The sequence below is a fragment of the Oncorhynchus mykiss genome, chromosome 28 (assembly GCF_057628025.1).
Source record: "Oncorhynchus mykiss isolate SJ-2025 chromosome 28, ASM5762802v1, whole genome shotgun sequence".
In the NCBI taxonomy this organism is placed as follows: domain Eukaryota; kingdom Metazoa; phylum Chordata; class Actinopteri; order Salmoniformes; family Salmonidae; genus Oncorhynchus; species Oncorhynchus mykiss.
The window spans coordinates 19500428-19524631 of NC_143049.1; the positions used below are offsets into that span (position 1 = coordinate 19500428).

The window sequence follows — 24204 nt, forward strand, 5'->3', positions numbered from 1 at the left end:
TTGCATTGTTGAAAAGGAACCTGCAAGTGAGCATTTCTTTTTGGACGGTGTATACCGTTTGTACCCTGTACATGATATGACTAATAACTTGATGATGAAGTGAATGGGACTTTCTCCATGCCCCTAAATGAACCATCCAGCAACGTGTTTTATTAGTATGCTGCTGTGCCTTGAGAGTTCTGGTGTGTGTTTGGGAAAGTGGTTTCCATGGTGACAGCAGCAAAGTGGGCAGCTTTACCTTTTGTTGTTGTGAGGCAATTTGGTGCTGGACTGGCGAGGGGCCTGAGAGGGCCAAGAGGGGTAAACCACAGTCAGTCAGTGCAGAAGGGCCAGGGAGGGGTGAGAGGGGAGAGAGAGGGAGAGGAGGGGGTAGAGAAGGCGGTAGAATAAGGGGGTCCCACAGAGCCAAAAGAACACTGTGGTCTGTCATGCTGGGCAACACTGTGTGAAGAGATAGCTCTGGCCCATCAAAACCAGCCAGGACAATAAAGCTACGAGTTTTGTTCTGATGCAGCCTTGATTCATTTCACTCTCTCTCTTTGGTCTTGTGTTCAGGCGGTCTTTGTCTCTCTATGCAATATTGTGTCTTATGATTTTACAGCAGTATATGTCGTAGGTTGCTGTGTTCCATACTGACTGACTGTGGGGCCAGTATTTTACATCCCACAATCTCTCTCTAAGTTAGCTATATCAGCACAATAACTCCTTATCATACATTACATATATCTTTCTCTCCTTCTGTACAGGGCTCTATCCAGCAGCTGGTGATCAAATCAGACCCCAGGGCTGCAGAGGAGCAGTGTGAGGAAGATGATCCCTACGTGAGTGTTTACACACCACAGCCTGACAATACACATTCAGTTCTATTGATATGTATGCATCCATAGCCTTGAGCTCCTGATATTCTAGAGGCCTCACCAGCACAAATGATTGACTAACGTGTTGAGCGTTTGGCTGGCAGGACTTTTATCCATGGCTTAACTTTGCATAAAGATGGCTCCACCTGGTGTTCAAAATAGGGAATACTGGTTGATTTTCACTTTAACTGGCTCTCACGCACATCCATAGCTGCCACTACTCTTGCCTTTCTTCGCCTAAATTAAGAGTTCTCTCTAGTGGTTAGTTAGGGAAGTTCTACTTCTAGGTCACTGGTGTCAATATCGTGTTTAGATGGGTGGTGATGTCTTCTGTATTCCAGGCTTCTGGGGATGGGAGTGGGGCCGAAACGATGAATGACATGAAACGAAGAAAGGAAACAACAAGGGTGAGCATGGGGTGAGAGGCTGTCAACGGACACTGGTTGAGCAGAGGTGAGAGAAAGAACATCCACCCGCTCAACTAAGATTGGCTTGGACAAGGAACGTCGCTGACTGAGCAACACTTTGACGTGCAGTGGAGCATCTGTCTGTTTTATCAGTTTCAATTTGTACTGGTACAAAACACAAGTACCTAATAGTGAACACTTGGGGCATATATTTCAGTAGAGGGATTCAGTTCCTCTCTCCCCAGTTACTAGCATTGTTGCACTCGCTAAGTCTAGGAGTCCTAAGCCTTGTTACATGTCTGTAACCTGAATGAATGTGTGCATTTATTTGAGAAATCAGCATTTGAGGACTGTGTTGAATGCACATCACTGCATGGAAAGGCACGTTTACGGGCCTGCACACATCCAGTATATCGCCGATAACGGACCCCTTGTGTGAGGGCGTGCATATATCTGGAAACGGTTCAGTAAATCCCCTAAAAAACGGCCACACACACACACATCTTGAAATTCCAATGCACGTTTAACACCAGTTGCAATACATCTCCACCCAAGTCTCACCCATAAGTATCAGTAAATAACCGTGTACTTGTTTAAGGCTGTGCTTATTCGCCGCAATGAATGCTAACCAGTAGTGGCTGTATGTCACTGGAATATTAGAAACACACTTATTGAATTAGTGAATGTATTATCACCACACCTCAGGGTTTCCCACTATCAAGGTGTTCCCTACATCGCAGTTCCTTGAATAAAACACAAATCCACTTAAATCACATCTTGAAGGACGATCATTTATTTCAGCAGAGAGAAGAATAGTCTCTGCATTTAGGCTAAGCAGGGCCTGAAACTAAAGCAACCACCGTGGAGGAATCTTGCCAGTACTCTGCTTGATCTTTATATTTATTTTACTTTCATTCATCTTTGCATTACAATTGTGGTGCTTACATTTGTGTAAACAGGTAAGCACCAGATTAAGGAAATATGAACGAGGCTATTCAAAATTCAAGGAAACAAACAAAATAAATCAGATACCGTACTGAGAGTCATCCAGCGTCGCCCAGGGCGAGCATACATTGGTTACTGTAGGGCTATAGTGTTGAGGGTAGAAGACCAGATGCTCTCGGACTATGAGAGAAAACAGGCAGATGAAGAAAACACTGCTACTCCAGCTGCTCTCTCTGGAGTGATCCATGTCTCCTTCAGGGCCAAAAAGTCAAGGGACTGAAGGGCAGCCTAAGCTGAGATGAACTCGCCTTTTTGACCGCAGATCCAAACACTGCCAAAGACCCAGAATTCCACATGGGTTGTACAGTACTTTAGAAGGGTTGCAGACAAGGGGTGGGGAGCATCTGCAAAGCCTACAGGGAGAGGTGTGAACAGGTATAGAAAACACGTTGTGGACAAAGCTATCAAAAAAACAATTAGATCTGTAAATAATTAGGTAAGATTCTAAAATGAGAGTGTTGTGGAGCCATCCTCTTAACACTAATTGCCTAGCAGAGGTGGGGAGCACACCTCCCTTTACTAATTGCTGATTGCCTAGGAGAGGTGAAACCACTCCCCCCTCCAATACAGCCACTGATTACCAAAACAAAATCGCCCTGCCCCTTGATCCTGATTGATGTGTCAACAACTATTTGCAAATTATGAGCAGTCAGTAGTTCACACACCAAATAGGCTACTGGGAAGACAGGCAGCACTTAAAATAGATGGCCGTGGCTAGCAAAAAGACAGTACTAGACCACAACAGATAGACTAAATATATACTTATCACTCCTGGACATAACTGAGTCCTCTTGGTATAGAATGAAGCACACTGAAATGGAGCCTGATAAGCTGGTTATATAGACTCGGAAAAGTAGCTACTGTAGCTCAGTCAAAAACACTTAAATTATACATCAAAATGAACAGACAACTCAATTTATAACAATCTCTAGATTTTTTTAAAAGAAACCATGTTTATAAATGTTACAAACCTGAAAACAGGATAAATATGCAGACATAGTTTGCTTCTCTTCCACCACATGACAAAAAAGGGAGTCACACACCTACAGCTGTTGAACATTTTCCTGACATGCAGTCTGAAAATGTCCAGGAATTGACTATCCCAGAAATTCCCGTATCACGCAAATGTTTAGGGATGCATGGGAGTGTGCAAGAATGCATAGGAAATTCCCACCCACGACCGTGCACCTCAAATTTCACAGGAATATAGCAGATCTGATTTCACCCAGAATCTCTGCTTTTCATGCAGTGCATGTGCCCAGGAGACCGCAACCTACCGAGTTCAGGGCCAGCTCCGTGTTGGCCAGTCCAAGCGGATTATAATTTGTTCAGATGGTGGCGAAACATAAATATGTACAAAAAGGAAAAAGACCAAACTAAAGACCTCATGGCCACCAAACAAACCCAGCAACCTCACGGCTTTCCCCGTGGGAGACTGACTGACGATCACCTTAATTGGCAGCACTTGGTGTGCTTATCAACCAGGCTCAGCATTTGGACAAGGTTGCTGCTGCCCCCTGTGGGAAGGGAGTGTGGAAGTATAACCTGGATAGTGTGTTTGTCTATGGCCTAACACTAATGTTCCCCCCATATTAAGTATTTGCACTGGCCTTTGATGTGTCTGTTATGTCTACTGGTAGCAACGGTTGTTTATAAGGAAAATGTGGCCAACCCCCACATCCTTGTCAATAGGAAGCAAACACAGATACAGTGTCTGTTTCTCTTCCATTCGGGGGGTGCTCCAGATTATGGCTATGTGTATGCTACATTCGCTTTCATCCTCCCACCACTAGCCTTGTAACACACTGTACTTGTCCCAGAATGTCATGTCACTCTGCCCTTAAACAACCCACAATCTGACCCCAATTACTACAAATAAATATATGATGTAAGCTGTCTGTTCTTATTATTCTTATTTGATTCTCGTCAAATGTTTTAGATCGCTAGATGTTTCCTGCATATTTAAAATAAGTTGCACATTGTTTTACAAATTTACTTACCTCTCTCTCTCTCGCATTCTCTTTATCTCTCTCTCTTCCTCGTAAATGTTTTTCTCCCTTCAGCCAGAGGACATGCTGAGCGGGCCTGTGCGAGCCCCGCCCACAGAGTCTCCGGAGGTGGAGCTAGATGAGTACTCAGGACACCTGACCCCCACAGAGGAGGCCCATCAGGAGATGCATCTCAGAGGTGCGGAAGGCAGGTTCACCATGCACTTATCCTATCATCTTATGGCAGTCCAGGGAAATAACTGATGAGCTCTTGATTTAACTCGCCCGGTGACTATGTCAACTGTTATTGGATTTTCTCTTTGCATTGATCAATCTTATCTGTCGTTCACTGGTTGATATTGTTGGTTGAATACATCATATATCCCTACCTGGTTAACATTATTGAAGCCTCATTGGTTAATCCTATTGGTGTCTCTTGTTCCTCTCTCAGGACCCCACCAGACAGAGGAACCAGAGATGTCAGGGGATGTAAGTAATAGCTCAGATGTTACGTGCCTCAAAACCTGATGTCCCTTAAGCATTTAATTAATGATTCAGTATTTAATACATCTTCTTATACAACATTCTCCTCTTTGTGCTGATCATCAGGGTGGACCTCTTAGCCACAGACTGAAAGGAGAGCGAGGAGAGCCTGGGCCTATAGGTCCTGCTGGTCCCCGTGGCCCCCCTGGCCCCCCTGGCCCCCCCACTCTCTCTGAGGGTAGAAGGTCTGGGCACCGCCAGCCAGGACCCAGGGGCCCTCTGGGGCCTTCAGGGCCAACAGGGGCCCCTGGGGTGCCAGGGAAGGACGGACAGCAGGTGAGCTTTATGTCATTATAATCTCCCATTACTCTGTGATCGTAGTACATGTTTGATTATGTTTTCTATTACCTTCACTTGACAAGACTGAAAAGATAAATCAAAGGAGTGTTCCATTTTTTTAGGGAATCAAGGGTGAAGATGGAGATCCAGTGAGTAAATCTGGTCTTGTGTCAAATGTGTACTGTTCTGTCATGGTCATACATAAATACTGTATGTCTTAAGAAATGACAGAATCTATGGCAATACCCACAGGGACAGAGAGGACCTCAAGGTTTCCCAGGTTTGGCAGGGGAGGTTGGAGTCAAAGGAGACAAGGTACAGTAATAAAAGATGTTAGAAGGAAAAATGTATATTCAATGTGTGTGAGATAGGCCGTTAGTCGTACCCTTTGTTCTCTTCTGTGCAGGGGGACCCAGGAGCAGGACTACCAGGGCCTCCAGGCCCCCCTGGACCTCCCGGACCCCTCAGATCACACAGTGTGCCAGTGGGTAGCAGTGTAACATCCTGAAAACATTGGGTTGAACTGGGGATCAAGTGGGGATTTGTCTTTAACTGCCTGTTTTCTGTTGCATTGCAGTATGGAGAGGATGCACTCGGCTCTGGTTTTGGAGACCTTGACAATACAGAATTGATCAGAGTAAGAACGTTCATTCTGCTGTCAGGCTATCTGTTATGTTTTTCTCTAATAAAATATCTCTAGGAGGAGTATTTTAGCCACATACTGCCAGCCTGATCTCGCAAGATTTCATTTAAAAAAATCATCTCATCACTATAGGTTTCGCTACACTTCAGGCTTGAAGTAGGAGGCTACAAGTGTTCATCTCTCAATGTTAAACATGTGCTATGGCATCCCATATCCAACAGGTGGTGTTGTTTCATCTGATCACCTACTGTACAGTTGAGACCAATCCACTATAGTGATGTGATAATTTTATGATTTTCTCCTAGGGTCCTCCTGGCCCTCCAGGTCAACCTGGCCCCCCAGGACCCACCAGCCCCTTCAACGCCTCGGAAGGCCTGTTCACTGGACAACCAGGTCCTCCTGGCAGATATGGCCTTGTTGGGAAACCTGGACCTCCGGTGAGTTGTCTGTCTATCTCATGTTCTCCCTAATATCCATTATTGATGTTTCCACCTGTTACCACTCATTTTCAACTGTTATTGATGTTCCCACCCTTATTTTGTATTATAAATTATATTTTATACTCTTCTGTATGTGTATGCATTGTAGTTGACAGTGGTTTCCTCTCCACTCTCTGTTGTTATTGACCTGGTTGTCCCTGGCCTTTATTGTTTCAGGTGAATGAGGATTGGTTTAGTGGTTCTGGCTTGGGCTCTGGGTTTGGCTCTGAGTTTGGCTCAGGGTTGTTCGGCTCTGGGCTTGGTTCTGGCGAGGTATTTCCCTGGTTCCTTCACTGAACCAGTAGGCTTGAAAAGGCAGACTGTTCTCTCCAACCATGTTTTCTAACAGCCTGCGCCATTTAACTTACTGTACATGGGATGAGTGTGTGTGTGTCTTTGTGTGTGTGTCACTGGCATACCACGCAGGGTTGGGGGCCCCACTAGCTCTGTGGGCCTTTTGTGTGGGGGGGGGGACATCAAAACTATGAAAAACCACATATGGAACCATGCAGTAACCAAAAAAGTGTTTTTATATTTGAGATTCTTAAAAGTAGCCACCCTTTGCCTTGATAAAAACCTTGCACACTCTTGGCATTCTCTCAACCAGCTTCATCAGGTAGTCACCTGGAATGTATTTCAATTAACAGGTGTGCATTGTTAAAAGTTAATTTGTGGAATTTCTTTCCTCCTTAATGCGTTTGAGCCAATCAGTTGTGTTGTGACAAGGTAAGGGGGTATACAGAAGATATCACTATTTGGTAAAAAACCAAGTCCTTATTATGGCAAGAACAGCTAAAATAAGCAAAGAGAAACAACAGTCCATCAAAACTTTAAGACATGAAGGTCAGTCAAACCGGAAACTTTGAAAGTTTCTTCAAGTGCAGTCGCAAAAACCATCAAGCGCTATGATGAAACTGGCTCTCATGAGGACCGCCACAGGTCCTCATGTAACAATAAAGAAAAACCATTGAATGAGTAGGTGTGTCCAAAGTTTTGACTGGTACTCTATATGAACAGATCACAAGCCATGGCAAAAATGTTTAGAATTACAGGAAATTAGCTGTAAAACTGCAACATTTTCTCTCAGCCTTATGGCAAAATGTGTAAAATAGACAGAAATTAGCTTTAAAAATGCAAAATTATCTCACCCTCATTGCAAAATGTGTAGAATATCATGAAATGAGCTATAAGACTAAAATGTTTTCTCTCTGCCCCATGGCAATAATATGTGTAGAATTGCAAGGAATTAGCTTTAAAACAGCATCATTTTCTCTCAAACTCATGACATGACAAAATGTGTAGAATAGCATGAGATTAGCTATACAACTGCAAAATGTTTCTCTTTGCCCATGACAAAATATGTAGAACCCCCCCCCCCCCCCAAAAAAAACTTCTAACAGGGAAGTTCTCAGACCTTGCGGAGGCCCCACAAAACTGCGGTACGCCACTCCTGTGTGTGTGTGTGCGCACATGTGCCTCTGCTTTGAATTGTTTACCCATCTATGAAACCATCATGGGGTCTATGCTCATTCCCAATCCTCTCATTTAGCGGGAAACAACCCAGGTTTGACTTTAACGGCCTTGATGGACATTAAGCTTGAGCTATGTGCTTCATAGATCAAACATGGTCAAGCTACTGTACATTGGAGAGAACCTGCCTTTTTATATAAGTCAGTTGCCTGCGTGCTTTCACTAACTGCATTTATGGAGCTTGCTCTTTATTTTTTACAGTCAATGAGCCATGTTGTTCCTTCAGGAATGGCAAAAGGGACAATGGTGGCACAGGCTGGCAATGATTTATATTTTTAAAAAATGTACAACTATTTAGACAGAGGAATGTTATATTTTATGTTGGAAAGTAACTAATTCTGAGGGATTCAATAAAGTTACAAAATAATCAAGAATTACTATGTCGAGAAACCTTTGAAATGAATTTTTGAACGTTATCTTTGCAACAGTATCTATGGTTGCTACTATCACTCGAAGGAAAGCAACACAGTCTTGGTCATGGTTGACTAGTCACTTGTGGGACCTGTTTGTGCATGAAATTCAGAGAGCGGCGGTTGTGACATCACATCTCTCTGCTGTTGATTTCAGGGTCAACCTGGTCTGGATGGGGATGTTGGGCCGACGGGGCCTAAAGGTCTGAAGGTAAGATGATAGTTACTCTGGAGGCTATTGTCGGCATTTGATCCCCTAAGCTGATTTGATCCCCTATAACCATTTCCATTGCAAATGTTTACATTAACCGATCTCTTATCCTCACATAGGGTGAACAAGGACGAGTTGGACCGAAGGTATTTCTAATCATCTGATAACTCAGTTATCAGTTATAAAATGCATTAATCAAACAATGAGACCTAAGTTCCTAATCATGCTGCTGACACGCAGTAACATCTACTTTATTGTAAAGTCAAAACTATACCATGTTCTTCATAGTCAGTTTAATGGGCCTATTCTTCCCTGCAGGGTGATCCAGGTGACCAAGGGTTGGCAGGAGCTACAGGGCTGAGGGGACCAGAGGGGAAGAGGGGTGACACTGGCCCTCGGGGGCTGCCTGGCCCCCCCGGACCCCCAGGAGCAGGATTGTTTGTCGAGGTGCTGTTTTGTTGATTTTACTGTTGAGTCAGTTTCCTGTCATACGGTTGACTTGTTTTGTCTCTATTGATTCTGAATGCAACAATGTTGTGTGTTGGTGCTTGCAGGATATGGAGGGGTCTGGGAAGAATGACATGCTCCTTGGCGTAGGACTCAAAGGCCCTCAGGTGAGTGAGAGTGGTGTATGTGTGTGTCTCCTGTAGTTTTGAAGTACTTGTAAATGGTCTTTCTCTTTAAGTTTTCATGAGAATAACTGTTGTTATCTACTCTCTTCTATAGGGACCTCCTGGTCTTCCTGGCTCTGCAGGACCAAAGGTAAGATTACAAACATGAAATGTTCCACTTGAACCACTTTTCTGACTTGATTTGCCCTAACTTAAAATGGGACATTTTCAGCTTCCAGGAATTGTGTACAAATCCTTGCGACATGGGGCCATGCTGAAACATGAGGTGATGGCAGCGGATGAATGGCACGACAATGTGCCTCAGGATCTTGTCAGGGTATCCCTGTGCATTCAGATTACCATCAACAAAATGCAATTGTGTCCGTTGTCTATTGGGTTATGCCTGCCAATACCATAACCCCATTGCCACCATGGGGCACTCTGTTCATAACCTTGACATCAGCAAACCGCTCGCCAACACGACGCAAAACACGCCATCTGACATCTACCCTGTACAGTTGAAACTGGGATTCATCTGTGAAAACCACACTTCTCCAATGTGCCAGTGGCTATTGAAGGGGAGCATTTGCCCACTGAAGTTGGTTACGGCGCAGAACTGGTCAAGAATCTGGTGAGCACACAGATGAGCTTCCCTGAGATGGTTTCTGACTGTTTGTGCAGAAATTCTTCGGTTGTGCAAACCCACAATTTCATCAGCCTTCCGGATGGCTGGTCTCAGACAACCCGCAGGTGAAGAATCCGGATGTGGAGGTCCTGGGCTAAAGTGGTTACATGTGGTCTGCGGTTGTGAGGCCAAATTCTTAAAATGACGTTAGAGGTGGCTTATTGTAGAGAAATTAACATTACATTCTCTGGCAACAGCTCTGGTGTACATTCCTGCAGTCATTATGCCAATTGCACGCTCCCTCAAAACTTGAGACATCTGTGGCATTGTGTTACGTGACAAAACTGCACATTTTAGAGTGCCTTTTATTGTCCCAACACAAGGTGCACCTGTGTAATGATCATGCTGTTTAATCAACTTCTTGATATGCCACACCTGTCAGGTGGATGGATTATCTTGACAAAGGAGAAATGCTCACTCAGGGATGTAAACAGATTGGAGAGAAATAAGCTTTTTGTGCACATGGACAATTTCTAAGATTTCAGCTCATGAATCATGGGATCAAGACTTTACATGTTGCGTTTATATTTTTGTTCAGTGTTGGTTCACATGGAAATCTGATAAGTTGTATATCCTGTTTGTTTTCTACAGGGTGAAGATGGGAAGGATGGGGCTCCTGGGTTGTCAGTGAAGGTTGGTTGCATCTATTTTACACCACCTTCTACAATAATGATGGACATTGATGGTTGTGTCTCCATATACTGTGTAATTTATCCTGTCTTCAGCTTTATTCGGTCTCTTTTCAGGGTGAGCCTGGTGCTCCTGGCCCTGAGGGACTCCAAGGGCTAGCTGGACTTCCTGGCGCCAGGGTCAGTATTGAACCAGAAAGTACACCATGCCTTACGTGCAGTAACCATGAACTTAAGTCTTAGCTAAACCCAGGGATTAAAGTAGATTTAATTGATGTGTCCACTGCTGTCCGCGCGTGTGTCGGTCACGGCCAGTCATCTCTGCCGAGCCAAAATGTTTGTGTTCACGTCCAACCACACTGCATTTTGTAGCATATAACACCTGTTTTCAAGTCCATTCGCACATTTTTCATGTGGCTTGGGTGTTATGATACAGTTATGATACATTTTGGTTTAATAACCTACAGTGCACCCCCACTATTTCCGTACCGGCTTACTTTCATCTACTTACTGTCTTACTACGAAGGTGTTTGATACGCTATGCTTTCTTTACTTGTCTTTCCCCAGGGATTGAAAGGAGACAAAGGCGATCCAGGACCAAAGGTATGTTTAGTGTTAGACAGCAGAACGACTCCAAACTAACCCTGTTGTGGGCTGTTCTTCTACCCTCATCTACTGTTCATCATATATTACGTGTGGTTGCATCAAAGCCTGTTACAACATTATAGACCAGCAGCTACTCTTCCTGGGGTCCAGCAAAATTAAGGCAGTTTATACTATTTTAAAAATATTACGATACATTAACAGATTTCACAACACACTGTGTGCCCTCAGGCTCCTACTCCACCACTACCTCATATCTACAGTACTAAATCCATGTGTATGTATAGTGTGTATGTTATCGTGTGTGTCTGTGCCAGTCCCCGCTCTTCCATAAGGTGTTTTTTAATCTGTTTTTTTTAAATAAAATTTTACTGCTTGCGTCAGTTACTTGATGTGGAATAGAGTTCCATGTAGTCATGGCTCTATGTAGTACTATGTGCCTCCCATAGTCTGTTCTGGACTTGGGGACTGTGAAGAGACCTCTTGTGACATGTCTTGTAGGGTATGCATGGGTGTCCGAGCTGTGTGCCAGTAGTTTAGACAGACAGCTTGGTGCATTCAACCTGTCAATACCTCTCATAAATAAAAATAGTGGGGGGGACGGGGGGGGGGGGGGACGACGACAGTATCCTAACTATCCTGTGTGCTGTGTCTTCCAGGGAGAGTGTGGTCCTGATGGACACAGTGTACCTGGTTCTCCTGGTCCTCCCGGCTCTCCAGGTCCCATCATCAATCTGCAGGATGTACGTCCACCCCTCACAACTCCCATCCTCTGTCTGGGTGCTGTTTCGCAAATAAAACACACACATTGACCAGGAATAGAGCTGTTGTGGTTTATTAAGGGGTTATTACCTTCATGAGTATTCATGACCAAATTGATGTGCACACGTACAGTGAGGGAAAAAAGTATTTGATCCCCTGCTGATTTTGTACGTTTGCCCACTGACAAAGAAATGATCAGTGTATAATTTTAATGGTAGGTTTATTTGAACAGTGAGAGACAGAATAACAACAAAAAAATCCAGAAAAACCCATGTCAAAAATGTTATAAGTTGATTTGCATTTTAATGAGGGAAATAAGTATTTGACCCCTCTGCAAAACATGACTTAGTACTTGGTGGCAAAACCCTTGTTGGCAATCAGAGGTCAGACGTTTCTTGTAGTTGGCCACCAGGTTGGCACACATCTCAGGAGGGATTTTGTCCCACTCCTCTTTGCAGATCTTCTCCAAGTCATTAAGGTTTCGAGGCTGACGTTTGGTAACTCAAACCTTCAGCTCCCTCCACAGATTTGCTATGGGATTAAGGTCTGGAGACTGGCTCGGCCACTCCAGGACCTTAATGTGCTTCTTCTTGAGCCACACCTTTTTTGCCTTGGCTGTGTGTTTTGGGTCATTGTCATGCTGGAATACCCATCCACGACCCATTTTCAATGCCCTGGTTGAGGGAAGGAGGTTCTCACCCAAGATTTGATGGTACATGGCCCCGTCCATCGTCCCTTTGATGCGGTGAAGTTGTCCTGTTCCCTTAGCAGAAAAACATAATGTTTCCGCCTCCATGTTTGACGGTGGGGATGGTGTTCTTGGGGTCATAGGCAGCATTCCTCCTCCTCCAAACACGGCGAGTTGAGTTGATGCCAAAGAGCTCCATTTTGGTCTCATCTGACCACAACACTTTCACCCAGTTGTCCTCTGAATCATTCAGATGTTCATTGGCAAACATCAGAAGGGCATGTATATGTGCTTTCTTGAGCAAGGGGACCTTGTGGGCGCTGCAGGATTTCAGTCCTTCACTGCGTAGTGTGTTACCAATTGTTTTCTTGGTGACTATGGTCCCAGCTGCCTTGAGATCATTGACAAGATCCTCCCGTGTAGTTCTGGGCTGATTCCTCACCGTTTTAATGATCATTGCAACTCCACGAGGTGAGATCTTGCATGGAGCCCCAGGCCGAGGGAGATTGACAGTTATTTTGTGTTTCTTCCATTTGTGAATAATCACACCAACTGTTGTCACCTTCTCACCAAGCTGCTTGGCGATGGTCTTGTAGCCCATTCCAGCCTTGTGTTGGTCTACAATCTTGTCCCTGACATCCTTGGAGAGCTCTTTGGTCTTGGCCATGGTGGAGAGTTTGGAATCTGATTGATTGATTGCTTCTGTGGTCAGGTGTCTTTTCTACAGGTAACAAACTGAGATTAGGAGCACTCCCTTTAAGAGTGTGCTCCTAATCTCAGCTCGTTACCTGTATAAAAGACACCTGGGAGCCAGAAATCTTTCTGATTGTGAGGTGTCAATGCAAATCAATTTATAACATTTTTGACATGCCGTTTTTCTGGATTTTTTTCACTGTTCAAAAAAACCTACCATTAAAATTATAGACTGATAATTTCTTTGTCAGTGGGCAAACGTACAAAATCAGCAGGGGATCAAATACTTTTTCCCTCACTGTATATTACATGAAGTAACTTGAGATGTATGTTGCAATTGTATTCATCGCCATCCACTTGGTTTTCAAATATTCATAGTTTGTAGAGTATGTAAAGTGTATAGCTTGTATAGATACAGCATATTTACTATTGTAATCAGTGCGTCATATATTTATCCTCAGCTCCTCCTGAACGACACAGAGGGCATGTTTAATCAGATCCGTGGGCCCCCTGGCCCGATGGTGAGAAACACAATGTTCAGTTGATATGTATTTCTGAAACTAGTCGATTATAATTTAATCGAAATGACCATTCTGCTCTACATTAAATGGGCTGGACGCTGAAGCATGGCACATATCAATATGCCTCAGGGCAGTTTGCATTTATTGTTTTGTCATGCATGAGCAATGACATAATGATTCATACATTCTGGTCCCATCTATCATTTGTAAAGCCAGAGTGGCCTGTTTTCAATTCCTCAATGCCTATTTACTAGAGGTAGGTTCAGCTACATTTCAGCCTAACCATCCAATCAACCATTAATACAACCATAATGCATAATTGATCCAGAATACATATAGTTAGGTTATACAATGCATATGCTTAGCTTACTTACATAATGTATGTATACACTTACACTCAATCATGATTATATCAGGTCTAAAGATTGTTGATACATTACAGCCTTGAAATGTGTGTATTCTGTGAGATGGTTGCTAATACATGCTGCATAGACATTTCATGTTACTGTATTATTCCATGCGTTAATAATATGTGTGTTTTGTTGCATGTCACAGGGCCCCGAAGGAGAGCCTGGCAGAGCAGGATTCCCTGTAAGAGCAATTCCATTCTTAATGCGATAACCCCATATATAGCATGCAGGATCCATTGTACATTTATGAATTACTGTATTACAGATTTTATTTAGTCTTTGCTGCCATGGGAAGGAATTGGGTATTTGTATGTATTAAGGATCCCCATTAGTTTCTGCCAAGGCAGCAGCTACTCTTTCTGGGGTGCAGCAAAATTAAGTCAGTTATACAATTTAAAAAACATTACAATACATTCACAACAGATTTCACAACACATTAAGTGTGTGCCCTCAGGCCACTACTCTACTACCACATATCTACAACAAAAAAAGCCACGGTACGTGTGTGTATTGTGCGTATGTTATCGTGTGTTTGCATGCAATTGTCTGTGCCTATGTTTGTGTTGCTTCACAGTCCCCGTTGTTCCATAATGTGTATTTTTATCTGTTTTTTTATCTAATTTTACTACCTACATAAGTTACTTGATGTGGAATAGAGTTCCATGTAGTCATGGCTCTATGTAGTACTGTGCGCCTCCCATAGTCTGTTCTGGACTAGGGGACTGTGAAGAGACCTCTGGTGGCATGTCTTGTGGGGTATGCATGCGTATCTGAGCTGTGTGCCAGTAGTTCAAACAGACAACTCGGTGCATCCAACATGTCAATATCTCTCCCAATTACAAGTAGTGATGAAATCAATCTCCCCTCCACTTTCAGCCAGGAGATATTGACATGTTAATGTTAGCTCTCTGTGTACATCTAAGGGCTGCCCTGTTCTGAGGCAATTGCCATTTTCCTAAGTCCCTCTTTGTGGCACTTGACCACAACTGAACAGTAGTCCAGATGCGACAAAACTAGGTACTGTAGGACTTGCCTTGTTGATAGTGATGTTAAGAAGGCAGAGCAGTGCTTTATTATGTACAGACTTCTCCCCATCTTAGCTACTGTTGTATGAATATGTTTTGACCATGACAGTTTACAATCCAGGATTACTCTAAGCAGTTTAGTTACCTTGCTCAATATCCACCTTATTCATCACAAAATTTTGTTTAAGGTTTAGTGAATGATTTGTGCCAAATACAATGCCTTTTGTTTTGAAATATTTAGGACTAACTTATTCCTTGGCTTTACTCAAAGCCAGTGGCATGTCGTTAGTAAAGATTGAAAAAAGTAAGAGGCCTAGACAGCTACCCTGGGGACTTCCTATTTCTACCTGGATTATGTTGGATAGGCTTCCATTAAAGAACACCCTCTGTATTCTGTTAGGCAGGTAACTCTCTATCCACAATATTGCAAGGGGTGTAAAGCCATAACACCATACGTTTTTCCAGCAGCAGACTATGATCAATAATGTCAAAAGCCACACTGAAATCTAACAAAACAGCCCCCACAATCATTTTATCATCATCAGTAATTTGTGTAAGTGCTTGTTGAATGTCCTTCCCTATAAGCATGCAAAAAATATGTTGTCAATTTCTTTACTGTAAAGTAGCATTGTATTTGGTGAAACACAATTTTCTCCAAAAGTTTACTAAGGGTTGGTAACAGGCTGATTGGTCGGCTATTTGTGCCAGTAAATCGTGCTTTACTATTCTTAGGTAGCAGAATGACTTTTGCTTCCCTCCAGGCCTCAGGGCACACACTTTCTAGTAGGCTTAAATTGAATATATGGAAAATAGGAGTGGCAATATCGTCCACTATTATCCTCAGTAATTTTTTATCCAAGTTGTCAGACCTCGGTGGCTTGTCATTGTTGATAGACAGCAACACTTTTTTCACCTCTTCCTCACTCAGTATCCGGAATTCAAAATTACAACTCTTGTCTTTCATATTTGGTAAGATAGACTTGCATGTGTGGTGTGAGCGTTTGTTGATGGCATGTCATGGCTAAATTTGCTAATCTTGCCAATAAAACATCATTAAAGTAGTTGGCAGTGTCAATGGGTTTTATGATGAATGAGTCATCTGAATCAATGAATGATGGAGGGGAGTATGCCTTTTTGACCAACATTTCATAAGGTGCTCAAAAGCTTTTTACTATCATTCTTTATGTCATTCTACTTTGTTTCATAGTGTAGTTTCTTCTTCTTTTTATTCAGTTTAGTCACATGATTTTTTAATTTGTCAATCGGTTGTGCAGCCAAACTTATTTGCCATTTCTTTTGCCTCGTCCCTCTCAACCGTACAGTTTTTCAACTCCTCATCAATCGATACAGTCATTTCCTTAATGGGTGCATGCTTATTATTAACTGGGATAAGCAATTTTATAAATGTGTCAAGTTTGGCGTCTGGTTGCTTCTCAAATGACGGACCAACAAATATTCTTTACATCAACATAGGAATCACTACCAACTTGTAGTTTCCTTATCATAATGAGAAGAGTCTGTAGTTATGAATAAAACATATATCTTGACTCACCTACTATACTGTAAGTACATTATGCTCAAATACGCTTATCTTTTCTGTCCATAATTATTCTTGTGATCTTGGCCCAGGGCCCAAGAGGACCAAAGGGTGACATTGGGCTTCCTGGTCTTCACGGTCCACCAGGAATGAAGGTAAGCTCAGAGGAAGCTCTTGTCTTTAGTGTAAACTGCCCTTGCATGCTAGGGCATTTATATTCTCTGGACCTTATATCAGATAGGTAGGATTTTTATAACCTAACCAAGACCTGGTGATCATGTCTTTGTGTCTTCTATGTCTTTCCTCATCATAGGGTGCGAAGGGGGATTCTGGTGTCACGATCGCTGCCGACGGCACTGTGTTGACAGGTGTCAGGGGCCCTCAGGGACCAAAAGGAATAAAGGTGACGTCTCTTTCTACCTCTAGGGTCAACAGACATTGTATGGTAGTGGTTGTCTGATGATAAGCATTCTGACCTTGTATGGGTGCTGTTTACAGGGTGAGCGTGGGTTCCCTGGAGTTGCTGGTATCATGGTGAGTGAATGAAGACTTGTTAAATCAATGCTCTGTTACATTGGTCTTAGCTATAGACGTTGGAAACAACTGTAAACATATAAGGCCGGCTTCCCGGACAGAGATTAAGCTTAGTCCTGGACTAAAAAGTACTTTTGATGGAGAATTTCCATTGAGCATGCTTTTTAGTCCAGGAATAGGCTTAATCTGTGTCTGGGAAACTGGTCCCTACTGTCTACTGAGTGAAAATGTTATGAAAAAATACCATGTTTTCTTTTTAAGGGACCAATCGGACCAACCGGACAAAAAGGAGAATACGGGTTCCCTGGTCGACCGGTTAGTGTTTTTAGTCACTACTCTACTGTCACTACTGTTTTAATTTGTTTGGTTATTATATGATAGTTTCATCCGTCACTGCAATCTGCCCTGTGTAAATATTTACCTTTTTCTTCTGTAGGGACGACTTGGAATGGCAGGGAAGAAGGGAGACAAGGGTGATGCCATTGGTCAACCAGTAAGAATCGCCATCTTTGAACGTGATTTTATGGGATTACAGTACAATCAACTAACTAACTAATAGAAAAGTGAGGTGTCATTGACTGTGATTTATTGATCGATGTAATTGTGTTTAGGGACTTCCTGGTCCTCCTGGCCCTCCCGGTCCCCCAGGACCAGTAATAGGACTCAATGGAGTAAGTACAGTATGCCTGTATACTGTAAGTAAGAATTGATGTGTTGATGTCATTGCTGTTTCTCTACTATTATTAGAATGCATTGTGGATGGGAATAGACATTTGATTTTAGTAGCAATGTTATACAGTAGCAACGAGACCCACTGGAGACAAACAAAACAGAGCAACAAATGAACGGTCATTTGTCTCCAGTGATGGTGTAATGTCAACACATGAAGTACTCGCTTTCATTGGATATCCAGATACTGTCAATTATGTCGCCATCAATACTAGTCTGATGTCATAATTTCCCTCTGAATCTTAAAGACAGTTTTTCCGGTCCGTCCCCGACCGTTCTGCAAAACACCAGTAAGTTTGTGTTTGAGCATCTTTAAGGCCCTTTGGGAGGGGCGGCGCATGTAAGTCCGTGAGCTCTTACCTCTAACAGGCAGTCCCTCCATCTCCTCTCCTCCTGTCTGCAGCTGTGCTGTGTCTCCCTCCGCGTTTCCTGGGTTTGTGGTGGTCCTCACAACAGCATAAAGCTGGCTCCTGCTCTTCCGCAGGTCATAAGGTCATATGTGACATCATACAGTCCCATTATATGTGACTGGAACATCTCAACCACATTGAATAGTCACATTGACTTCGATACATACATTTCTGAATTGATGAATTCAAACTCTTTTGAATGTTCAGCCTGCTTTATGCTGACAGTGTAAAAATCCAGTAGAAGTGATCCGGTTCCTTTAACCCTGGGCATGTTGCTGTTGCATGTGTTTTTATCTGTTGGGTTTTCAGCTTTAGAGCGCTAAGAGGTTATTAATCAAATCAAGCTTTGTTTATACAGCACATTTCATGCAACACAATGTGCGTTACAGGACAAAAACAACAAACATAAGATACAAAAAACTAATGAATGACACAAACTGAACCACTAAAAAGCATCCTAAGGAAAAGCAAAGCTAAAAAGATGTGTTTAAGATCTATTTTAAATTTGTCCATAGTTTCGTCCCCCCTCAGATTCTCTGGCAGGCTATTCCAGGCTGGGGACATAATAACTAAATGCTGCCTCTCCATGCCTCTTGGTTCTAGGCTTTGGGATAGTTAAGTGCCAGAGGACCTAAGGGACCTACTAGGGACATACCTTAAACACATGTCTGACATGCATTGGGGTGCACTATTGTGGATTGACTTATAAAACAATAGAAGAATCGTAAAATGAATTTAAAAAGCCAGTGCAGAGACCTTAAAGCCAGTGTAATGGTTGCTCTCCGTCTTATAACTTCTCTTCAGTTCAAGGTGGCCAACCAAAATAAGAACATTCAACTGAGTTCCTTACTACCTCTCGCCCTCCTTGTCCTCATTCTATGTTTAACTGGTGTGTGCAGGGCTGGCAGGGATGTTTTAACACCTAAATGAATCTTCATGTCTCCTTTTTAATTTCCCAATGACTGAACAGAAACATCTTTACTTGTTGTCTGTATAGGATGTACAGCTGTTTTGTTAGTGATTATTTTGGGGGAATTATGTGGAACTGGTTTTGGGTGTAATTTTATATTAGCCACATTGTTTGTGACATCTTTCCACAACAAGTTTGATCCACAATAACAGTACAATGAGCATACAATCTTGTGTTTTAGGTGAATGGCAGCAGGGGATCATCACAAGGTAAGTCATCAATGAATCACACTGACAATATCGGATCACCTATCCAGCCTATGGAGCAGGGTTTACATTTTTATAGATGATCTCAGTTGTCTCATACACCTCTACTGTATTTCTGTAAAGGTAGCAGGAGAGGAAACAGAGGTGCTAAAGGAGAAAAGGGAGAGGTTGGACTGCCTGGAACACCTGGAGAACCAGGTATGTATGTGCAGCCAAGGGTGCAGTTTCTCCTCCATTGAACTTGTTTATTGGCAATTAGCGCACTTAATTATAACAGAAACTGTATGCATGAGCGTCTTCCGACATATGTTTGCAACAGACGACAATTAACTAAGATGTCTTCTCCCTCCTCAGATGGTGTTCTTCCAGAAGGCTTTGTGGTGAGTCTTTTTCCTTAAGTTCTCTAAGGAACATTTACCAGTTCAACTCTCAAATACTGCATAAGTAGTGGAAATGTATGTTGTGTAAAACTCTTATGCATGTCATAGGGCGGCAGGTAGGCTAATGGTTAAGAACGTTGGGCAGTAACCGAAAGGTTGCTAGTGCAAATCCCAGAGCCAACTAGGTCAAGAAATCTGTCGATGTTCCCTTGATTGCTTCTGCAAGTCGCTGCGGATAATGACTCAAATGTACATGTAATAGACTGATTCAGCCAAACTGTGTGTTCCACAGGGAGAAAAAGGGGACGTGGGCTATGAAGGAATGAAAGGAGAGAAGGGTGACGCTGGGTTGCCTGGCCCACCAGGTCTTCCTGGGAGATCAGGCCTTGTGGTGAGTAATTCCAGGCTCCAAATACTCAACAAAGTACAGTATACATTATACATTTACCTTGTATACATTTACCTTGACTACAAACTGTAGTCAAGCTAAATAGAAAATACACTCATTTCCATACATGATAAAGCTTTTACTTTTGTATGTTACATTTGGAAATATGACAGTAAATATGACAGTGTCTCTGGCCATTTTGTATATGCTTCATATGTAGGGGCCAAAAGGTGAATCCATTGTTGGCGCCCCTGGTCATCCTGGAGCTCCTGGTGAACCAGGAGTTCCTGGCATTGGACGACCAGGCACTCGGGGGCCTCCTGGCCCTACTGGACCCCCTGGACCACCCCCTGTCTATGCCTCAGGTAGCTGTGCACTGTGTGCTCGCTAAAATACAACATCTTAAACTAAGCCTTTCTGTCATGCTTTAGTTTAGAGTGAGTTCCAAGTTCATGTATTTAATCAAATACACAAATGTATGTTTAGTAGACCTACAGTACACTGCTATACTTTTGTATGACTGTTCTATTTTTCAGCTGTGAATATTCCTGGCCCACCTGGGCCTCCTGGTCCTCCTGGGATTACTGGCTATGAAAATCTGGTAAGATAACCAGTAGGGTACTTACTTCCTTATATACTCACCAAGTCAACATAGGTAAACATACAGGGAAATGTGTGTATGTGTTTTTGTGTACCTACTTGTGTGTGAGTTTGCGTGTGCACTATACAGTTCTCACATTGCCACCATGGATTTATCTGTTGTCTATGATTCAGTGTGAACTTCCTCTCTTCTCACCCCAGGTGACCACATACAGGAACACCATCACTCTGATGAGGGAGAGCCACCGTGCTGCAGAGGGATCCATGGCCTACGTCTCAGACAAGGGAGATCTCTACGTTAGAGCCAGAGATGGCTGGCGCAAGGTTCAGGTACTGTATGCCGTTACAGTCCCACAATCCCACAGTTATGTCTTCAGTTACTTAAAAGCCTTTGGCATAGAAAATTAGATGTTGCCTGTGCTTATTCAGTGATGAGTGTCCTGTCTCTCCAGCTTGGTGAGCTGATCCCTGTCCCAGCAGAGACCCCATCCTCCGCATTGTCTCAGGCCCTGAGCAGACCACACAGGCAGGTACTGTGGCAACAGTAACACAGCACCCACTGTTGTTACACTGCACACTGCATCTGGGGTGTGCTTATATTTGTCCTGCTACACACAAGTGCGTAATGGAAATGTTAGTTTTTTTGCATATCCAAACAGCGTCCCTGGAGCAATTAGGGTTAAGTGCCTTGCTCAAGGGCACAACAACAGACGTGTCACCTTCTCAGCTCTGGTATTCGAACCAGTGACCTTTTGGTTACTGGCCCAGCGCTCTAACCTAGGTGCTACCTGCCACTCTTCAGTCTATTATCAATGTTTTATTTAGGATTTCTTTACTCACGGCATGTCAATCTTTGCTTGTGTCTCTGTTTTTTTAGGAACTAGTTGGAACTAGCTACATGCCCAACTATAATGTCCTACCTCATACAGTTCACTCAGTACCGGGGGTAAGACTTCATTTTCATAATCAATATGCTATGGGTTTATACCTCTGTTGCACATTGTTTACCATGGACTTGCTTAATTTTAAGCTGTGTTGTCTAAATCCATTGACTCTTTTCTTCCTCAGCTGCACTTGGTGGCCCTAAACGCTCCGTTCTCTGGGGACATGCGTGGCATCCGGGGGGCAGATTTCCAGTGCTACCAGCAGGCCCGCACCATGGGCCTCACCGCTACCTACAGAGCCTTCATGTCCTCACACCTCCAGGACCTGGCAACCATCGTCAAGAAGGGAGATCGCTACAGCATGCCTGTCATCAACCTCAAGGTACAGTTGTTCTCTCTTATGACAACTAAAACACAAACAATGGACTGATAGGTCCTTTGTTTTTTGGTTATGATGTGGTAAGACAGTTGTCCTAATCTCATTAAGGTTTAGTCATATTTTTCTAAATGAAATATTTCCTTCATTGAAACTACAGGAAGTGTGTGACTGTAAATGTGCCTTTAATCGTATCTTTTCCACAGGGAGAGGTGCTCTATGGCAGCTGGATGAACATCTTCTCTGGGAATGGTGTGTTGGACCCATCAATCCCCATCTACTCCTTTGATGGACGGAACGTCATGACAGACCCCACTTGGTTAGTGACCAGCTTTGGCTGACCCCTTAAAAGACATACAACATAGTTGAACCCTGGTTTAAGTCACTCTGGAAACGAGTGTCTCTAAATGTAAAATGTCAAAGGTCTGTGTTTAACTCTCTATGTGTGTTGTCTGTGAACGCAGGCCTCAGAAGCTGGTGTGGCATGGCTCCAGCACGGTGGGAATCCGTATGACCACTAACTACTGCGAGGCGTGGCGGGCAGGTGACATGGCAGTGACGGGCCAGGCCTCTCTCCTCCAAACAGGCAGACTGCTGGGCCAACACACCCGCAGCTGCTCCAACCGCTTCGTAGTGCTGTGTATCGAGAACAGCTACACTGACCACAGAAAGGTCTAATTAACCTCAACACACACGTCTAGTATACACACTCTCTCTCATACACACACAAAACTAGATCTCATTCATGTTTTCATGAAAAGCATGTAAAACTAAGCTATTGACACATGTTCAAGCAAATCCAGTACACACAAACAAACACACGCACACCTCTCATTGACAGCAAACATCCATGTGGACCACACAATAAACTAACTCCCTCCCTCCACACACACACACACACACACACACACACACACACACACACACACACACACACACACACACACACACACACACACACACACACACACACACACGTCTCCTATTAACAAAGAGCAGTTATGTGCTGGACCACAAGAGGCACTTTTACACTATTTCATACTGACCACAGATGAAACTCCCCACTTCATTAACCTCTCATTATTAACCTTCCATCAACACAGCATCACTGCTTTGCACTTGTCCCTAATCTAAGTTTTCCTGTCCCTTTAAGAAAAATGTAAATATAATGTAAATTGCTTCCTGTCAAAAGCACTGCATAACTAAATTGACTGAATAAGGAATACCAAAGATCTGGTAATCAGCAACCAACCGACTAACACACTGTTTCTGCTGAAGTAATCATTAACACATTTCTTTTGTTGGTTTGCTCAATTTAGTCTTATTCTTAAGTGCCCAGTAGAGTAGTTTGCATAGAGGCAACAACAGTTCTAACATTTTGTGGATTACTGTATCAGTCCCCAAAACAATGTGATGATATGATGAAATTAGGAAGACTGGTCTTTTCTGTTTTTCTGTGATAAAAATGTATAATAAAATACTTGTTTTCAGACAAGGGACCTTTTTTTCCTCTTTAGGCCTTGAAGTCATTTCGATGCACTGTGAGTTGATTTGAAAAGTTTGGGATGTTCCCATAGCCATGAAGGCTTTTTGTCTGTGAAAATTGTTAAGGGTTTTTCTGTTGCGAGTGATAACTTTTTCTTAATATTTAATGTTTAATTCTATGTTTTACATTTTTTATTTATACTGTAACAGCACATCATCTTAAATCTAGCAAAACATAGCTTCACTTTCAAATTAAATGAAATTGAAACACTACACGTGCTATCTAACCTGAAAGTTATTTTTATACGGTATTCTACTAATTGACTAACTGTAGATGTACTTTCAACAAATATATAATCAAGAGCTAGATATTTTAGTGGCTTGGGAAATTATAGGAACAGTAACAACTCTAGAGCGCAAAGTATTTTTATATGTTGATTCATTTCACAGACGTGATAGGTTATATTTTTACAGTCAGGAAGATTGTCTTTTTTAAATTGGAAAGAAAATGTTTGACTGTCATTCAGAGAAATACAATGTTTGTACTCATTGACTGTTGCTCAGTGAATAAATGTTTGTTTTTTTAAGACTCTGTTATTAATGTCATGTATAGTTCTGCAACACACAATCAATGACATTTTATATTGAAGGTAAATAAACGCAGATACACCAAATGGGCACTAGGTGGTAGCAAACCATGTCACTTTACCGATTATTCTGTTGAAA

General features: G+C 42.8%; 1 protein-coding gene across 8 annotated transcripts in view; it reads left to right on the forward strand.

The window, feature by feature from the left end:
- Nucleotides 1-24075, forward strand: part of LOC110508668 (collagen alpha-1(XV) chain) — a 50615-nt gene extending 26540 nt beyond the window's left edge. For 2 of the 8 annotated variants that reach the window (XM_090225566.1, XM_021589372.3), the window contains 41 exons: nt 747-821; nt 1199-1264; nt 4333-4456; nt 4709-4746; nt 4867-5076; nt 5202-5228; nt 5332-5394; nt 5486-5563; nt 5657-5716; nt 6028-6159; nt 6379-6474; nt 8299-8352; nt 8472-8498; nt 8671-8799; nt 8907-8966; nt 9079-9114; nt 10240-10281; nt 10395-10457; nt 10845-10880; nt 11540-11623; nt 13485-13544; nt 14100-14135; nt 16609-16671; nt 16830-16919; nt 17015-17050; nt 17312-17365; nt 17487-17543; nt 17662-17721; nt 18028-18069; nt 19341-19368; nt 19489-19563; nt 19720-19745; nt 20038-20136; nt 20354-20498; nt 20670-20734; nt 20935-21063; nt 21186-21263; nt 21611-21679; nt 21802-21999; nt 22200-22312; nt 22458-24075. In XM_090225566.1, coding sequence (XP_090081692.1) covers nt 747-821; nt 1199-1264; nt 4333-4456; nt 4709-4746; nt 4867-5076; nt 5202-5228; nt 5332-5394; nt 5486-5563; nt 5657-5716; nt 6028-6159; nt 6379-6474; nt 8299-8352; nt 8472-8498; nt 8671-8799; nt 8907-8966; nt 9079-9114; nt 10240-10281; nt 10395-10457; nt 10845-10880; nt 11540-11623; nt 13485-13544; nt 14100-14135; nt 16609-16671; nt 16830-16919; nt 17015-17050; nt 17312-17365; nt 17487-17543; nt 17662-17721; nt 18028-18069; nt 19341-19368; nt 19489-19563; nt 19720-19745; nt 20038-20136; nt 20354-20498; nt 20670-20734; nt 20935-21063; nt 21186-21263; nt 21611-21679; nt 21802-21999; nt 22200-22312; nt 22458-22671 — 3237 coding nt within the window. In that variant the 3' untranslated portion in view covers nt 22672-24075. The remainder of the gene's footprint in view (nt 1-746; nt 822-1198; nt 1265-4332; nt 4457-4708; nt 4747-4866; nt 5077-5201; nt 5229-5331; nt 5395-5485; nt 5564-5656; nt 5717-6027; nt 6160-6378; nt 6475-8298; nt 8353-8471; nt 8499-8670; nt 8800-8906; nt 8967-9078; nt 9115-10239; nt 10282-10394; nt 10458-10844; nt 10881-11539; nt 11624-13484; nt 13545-14099; nt 14136-16608; nt 16672-16829; nt 16920-17014; nt 17051-17311; nt 17366-17486; nt 17544-17661; nt 17722-18027; nt 18070-19340; nt 19369-19488; nt 19564-19719; nt 19746-20037; nt 20137-20353; nt 20499-20669; nt 20735-20934; nt 21064-21185; nt 21264-21610; nt 21680-21801; nt 22000-22199; nt 22313-22457) is intronic. The other 6 variants (XM_090225567.1, XM_090225563.1, XM_090225568.1 and 3 more) reach the window with 3 other exon arrangements.
- Nucleotides 24076-24204: the final 129 nt, after the last annotated feature.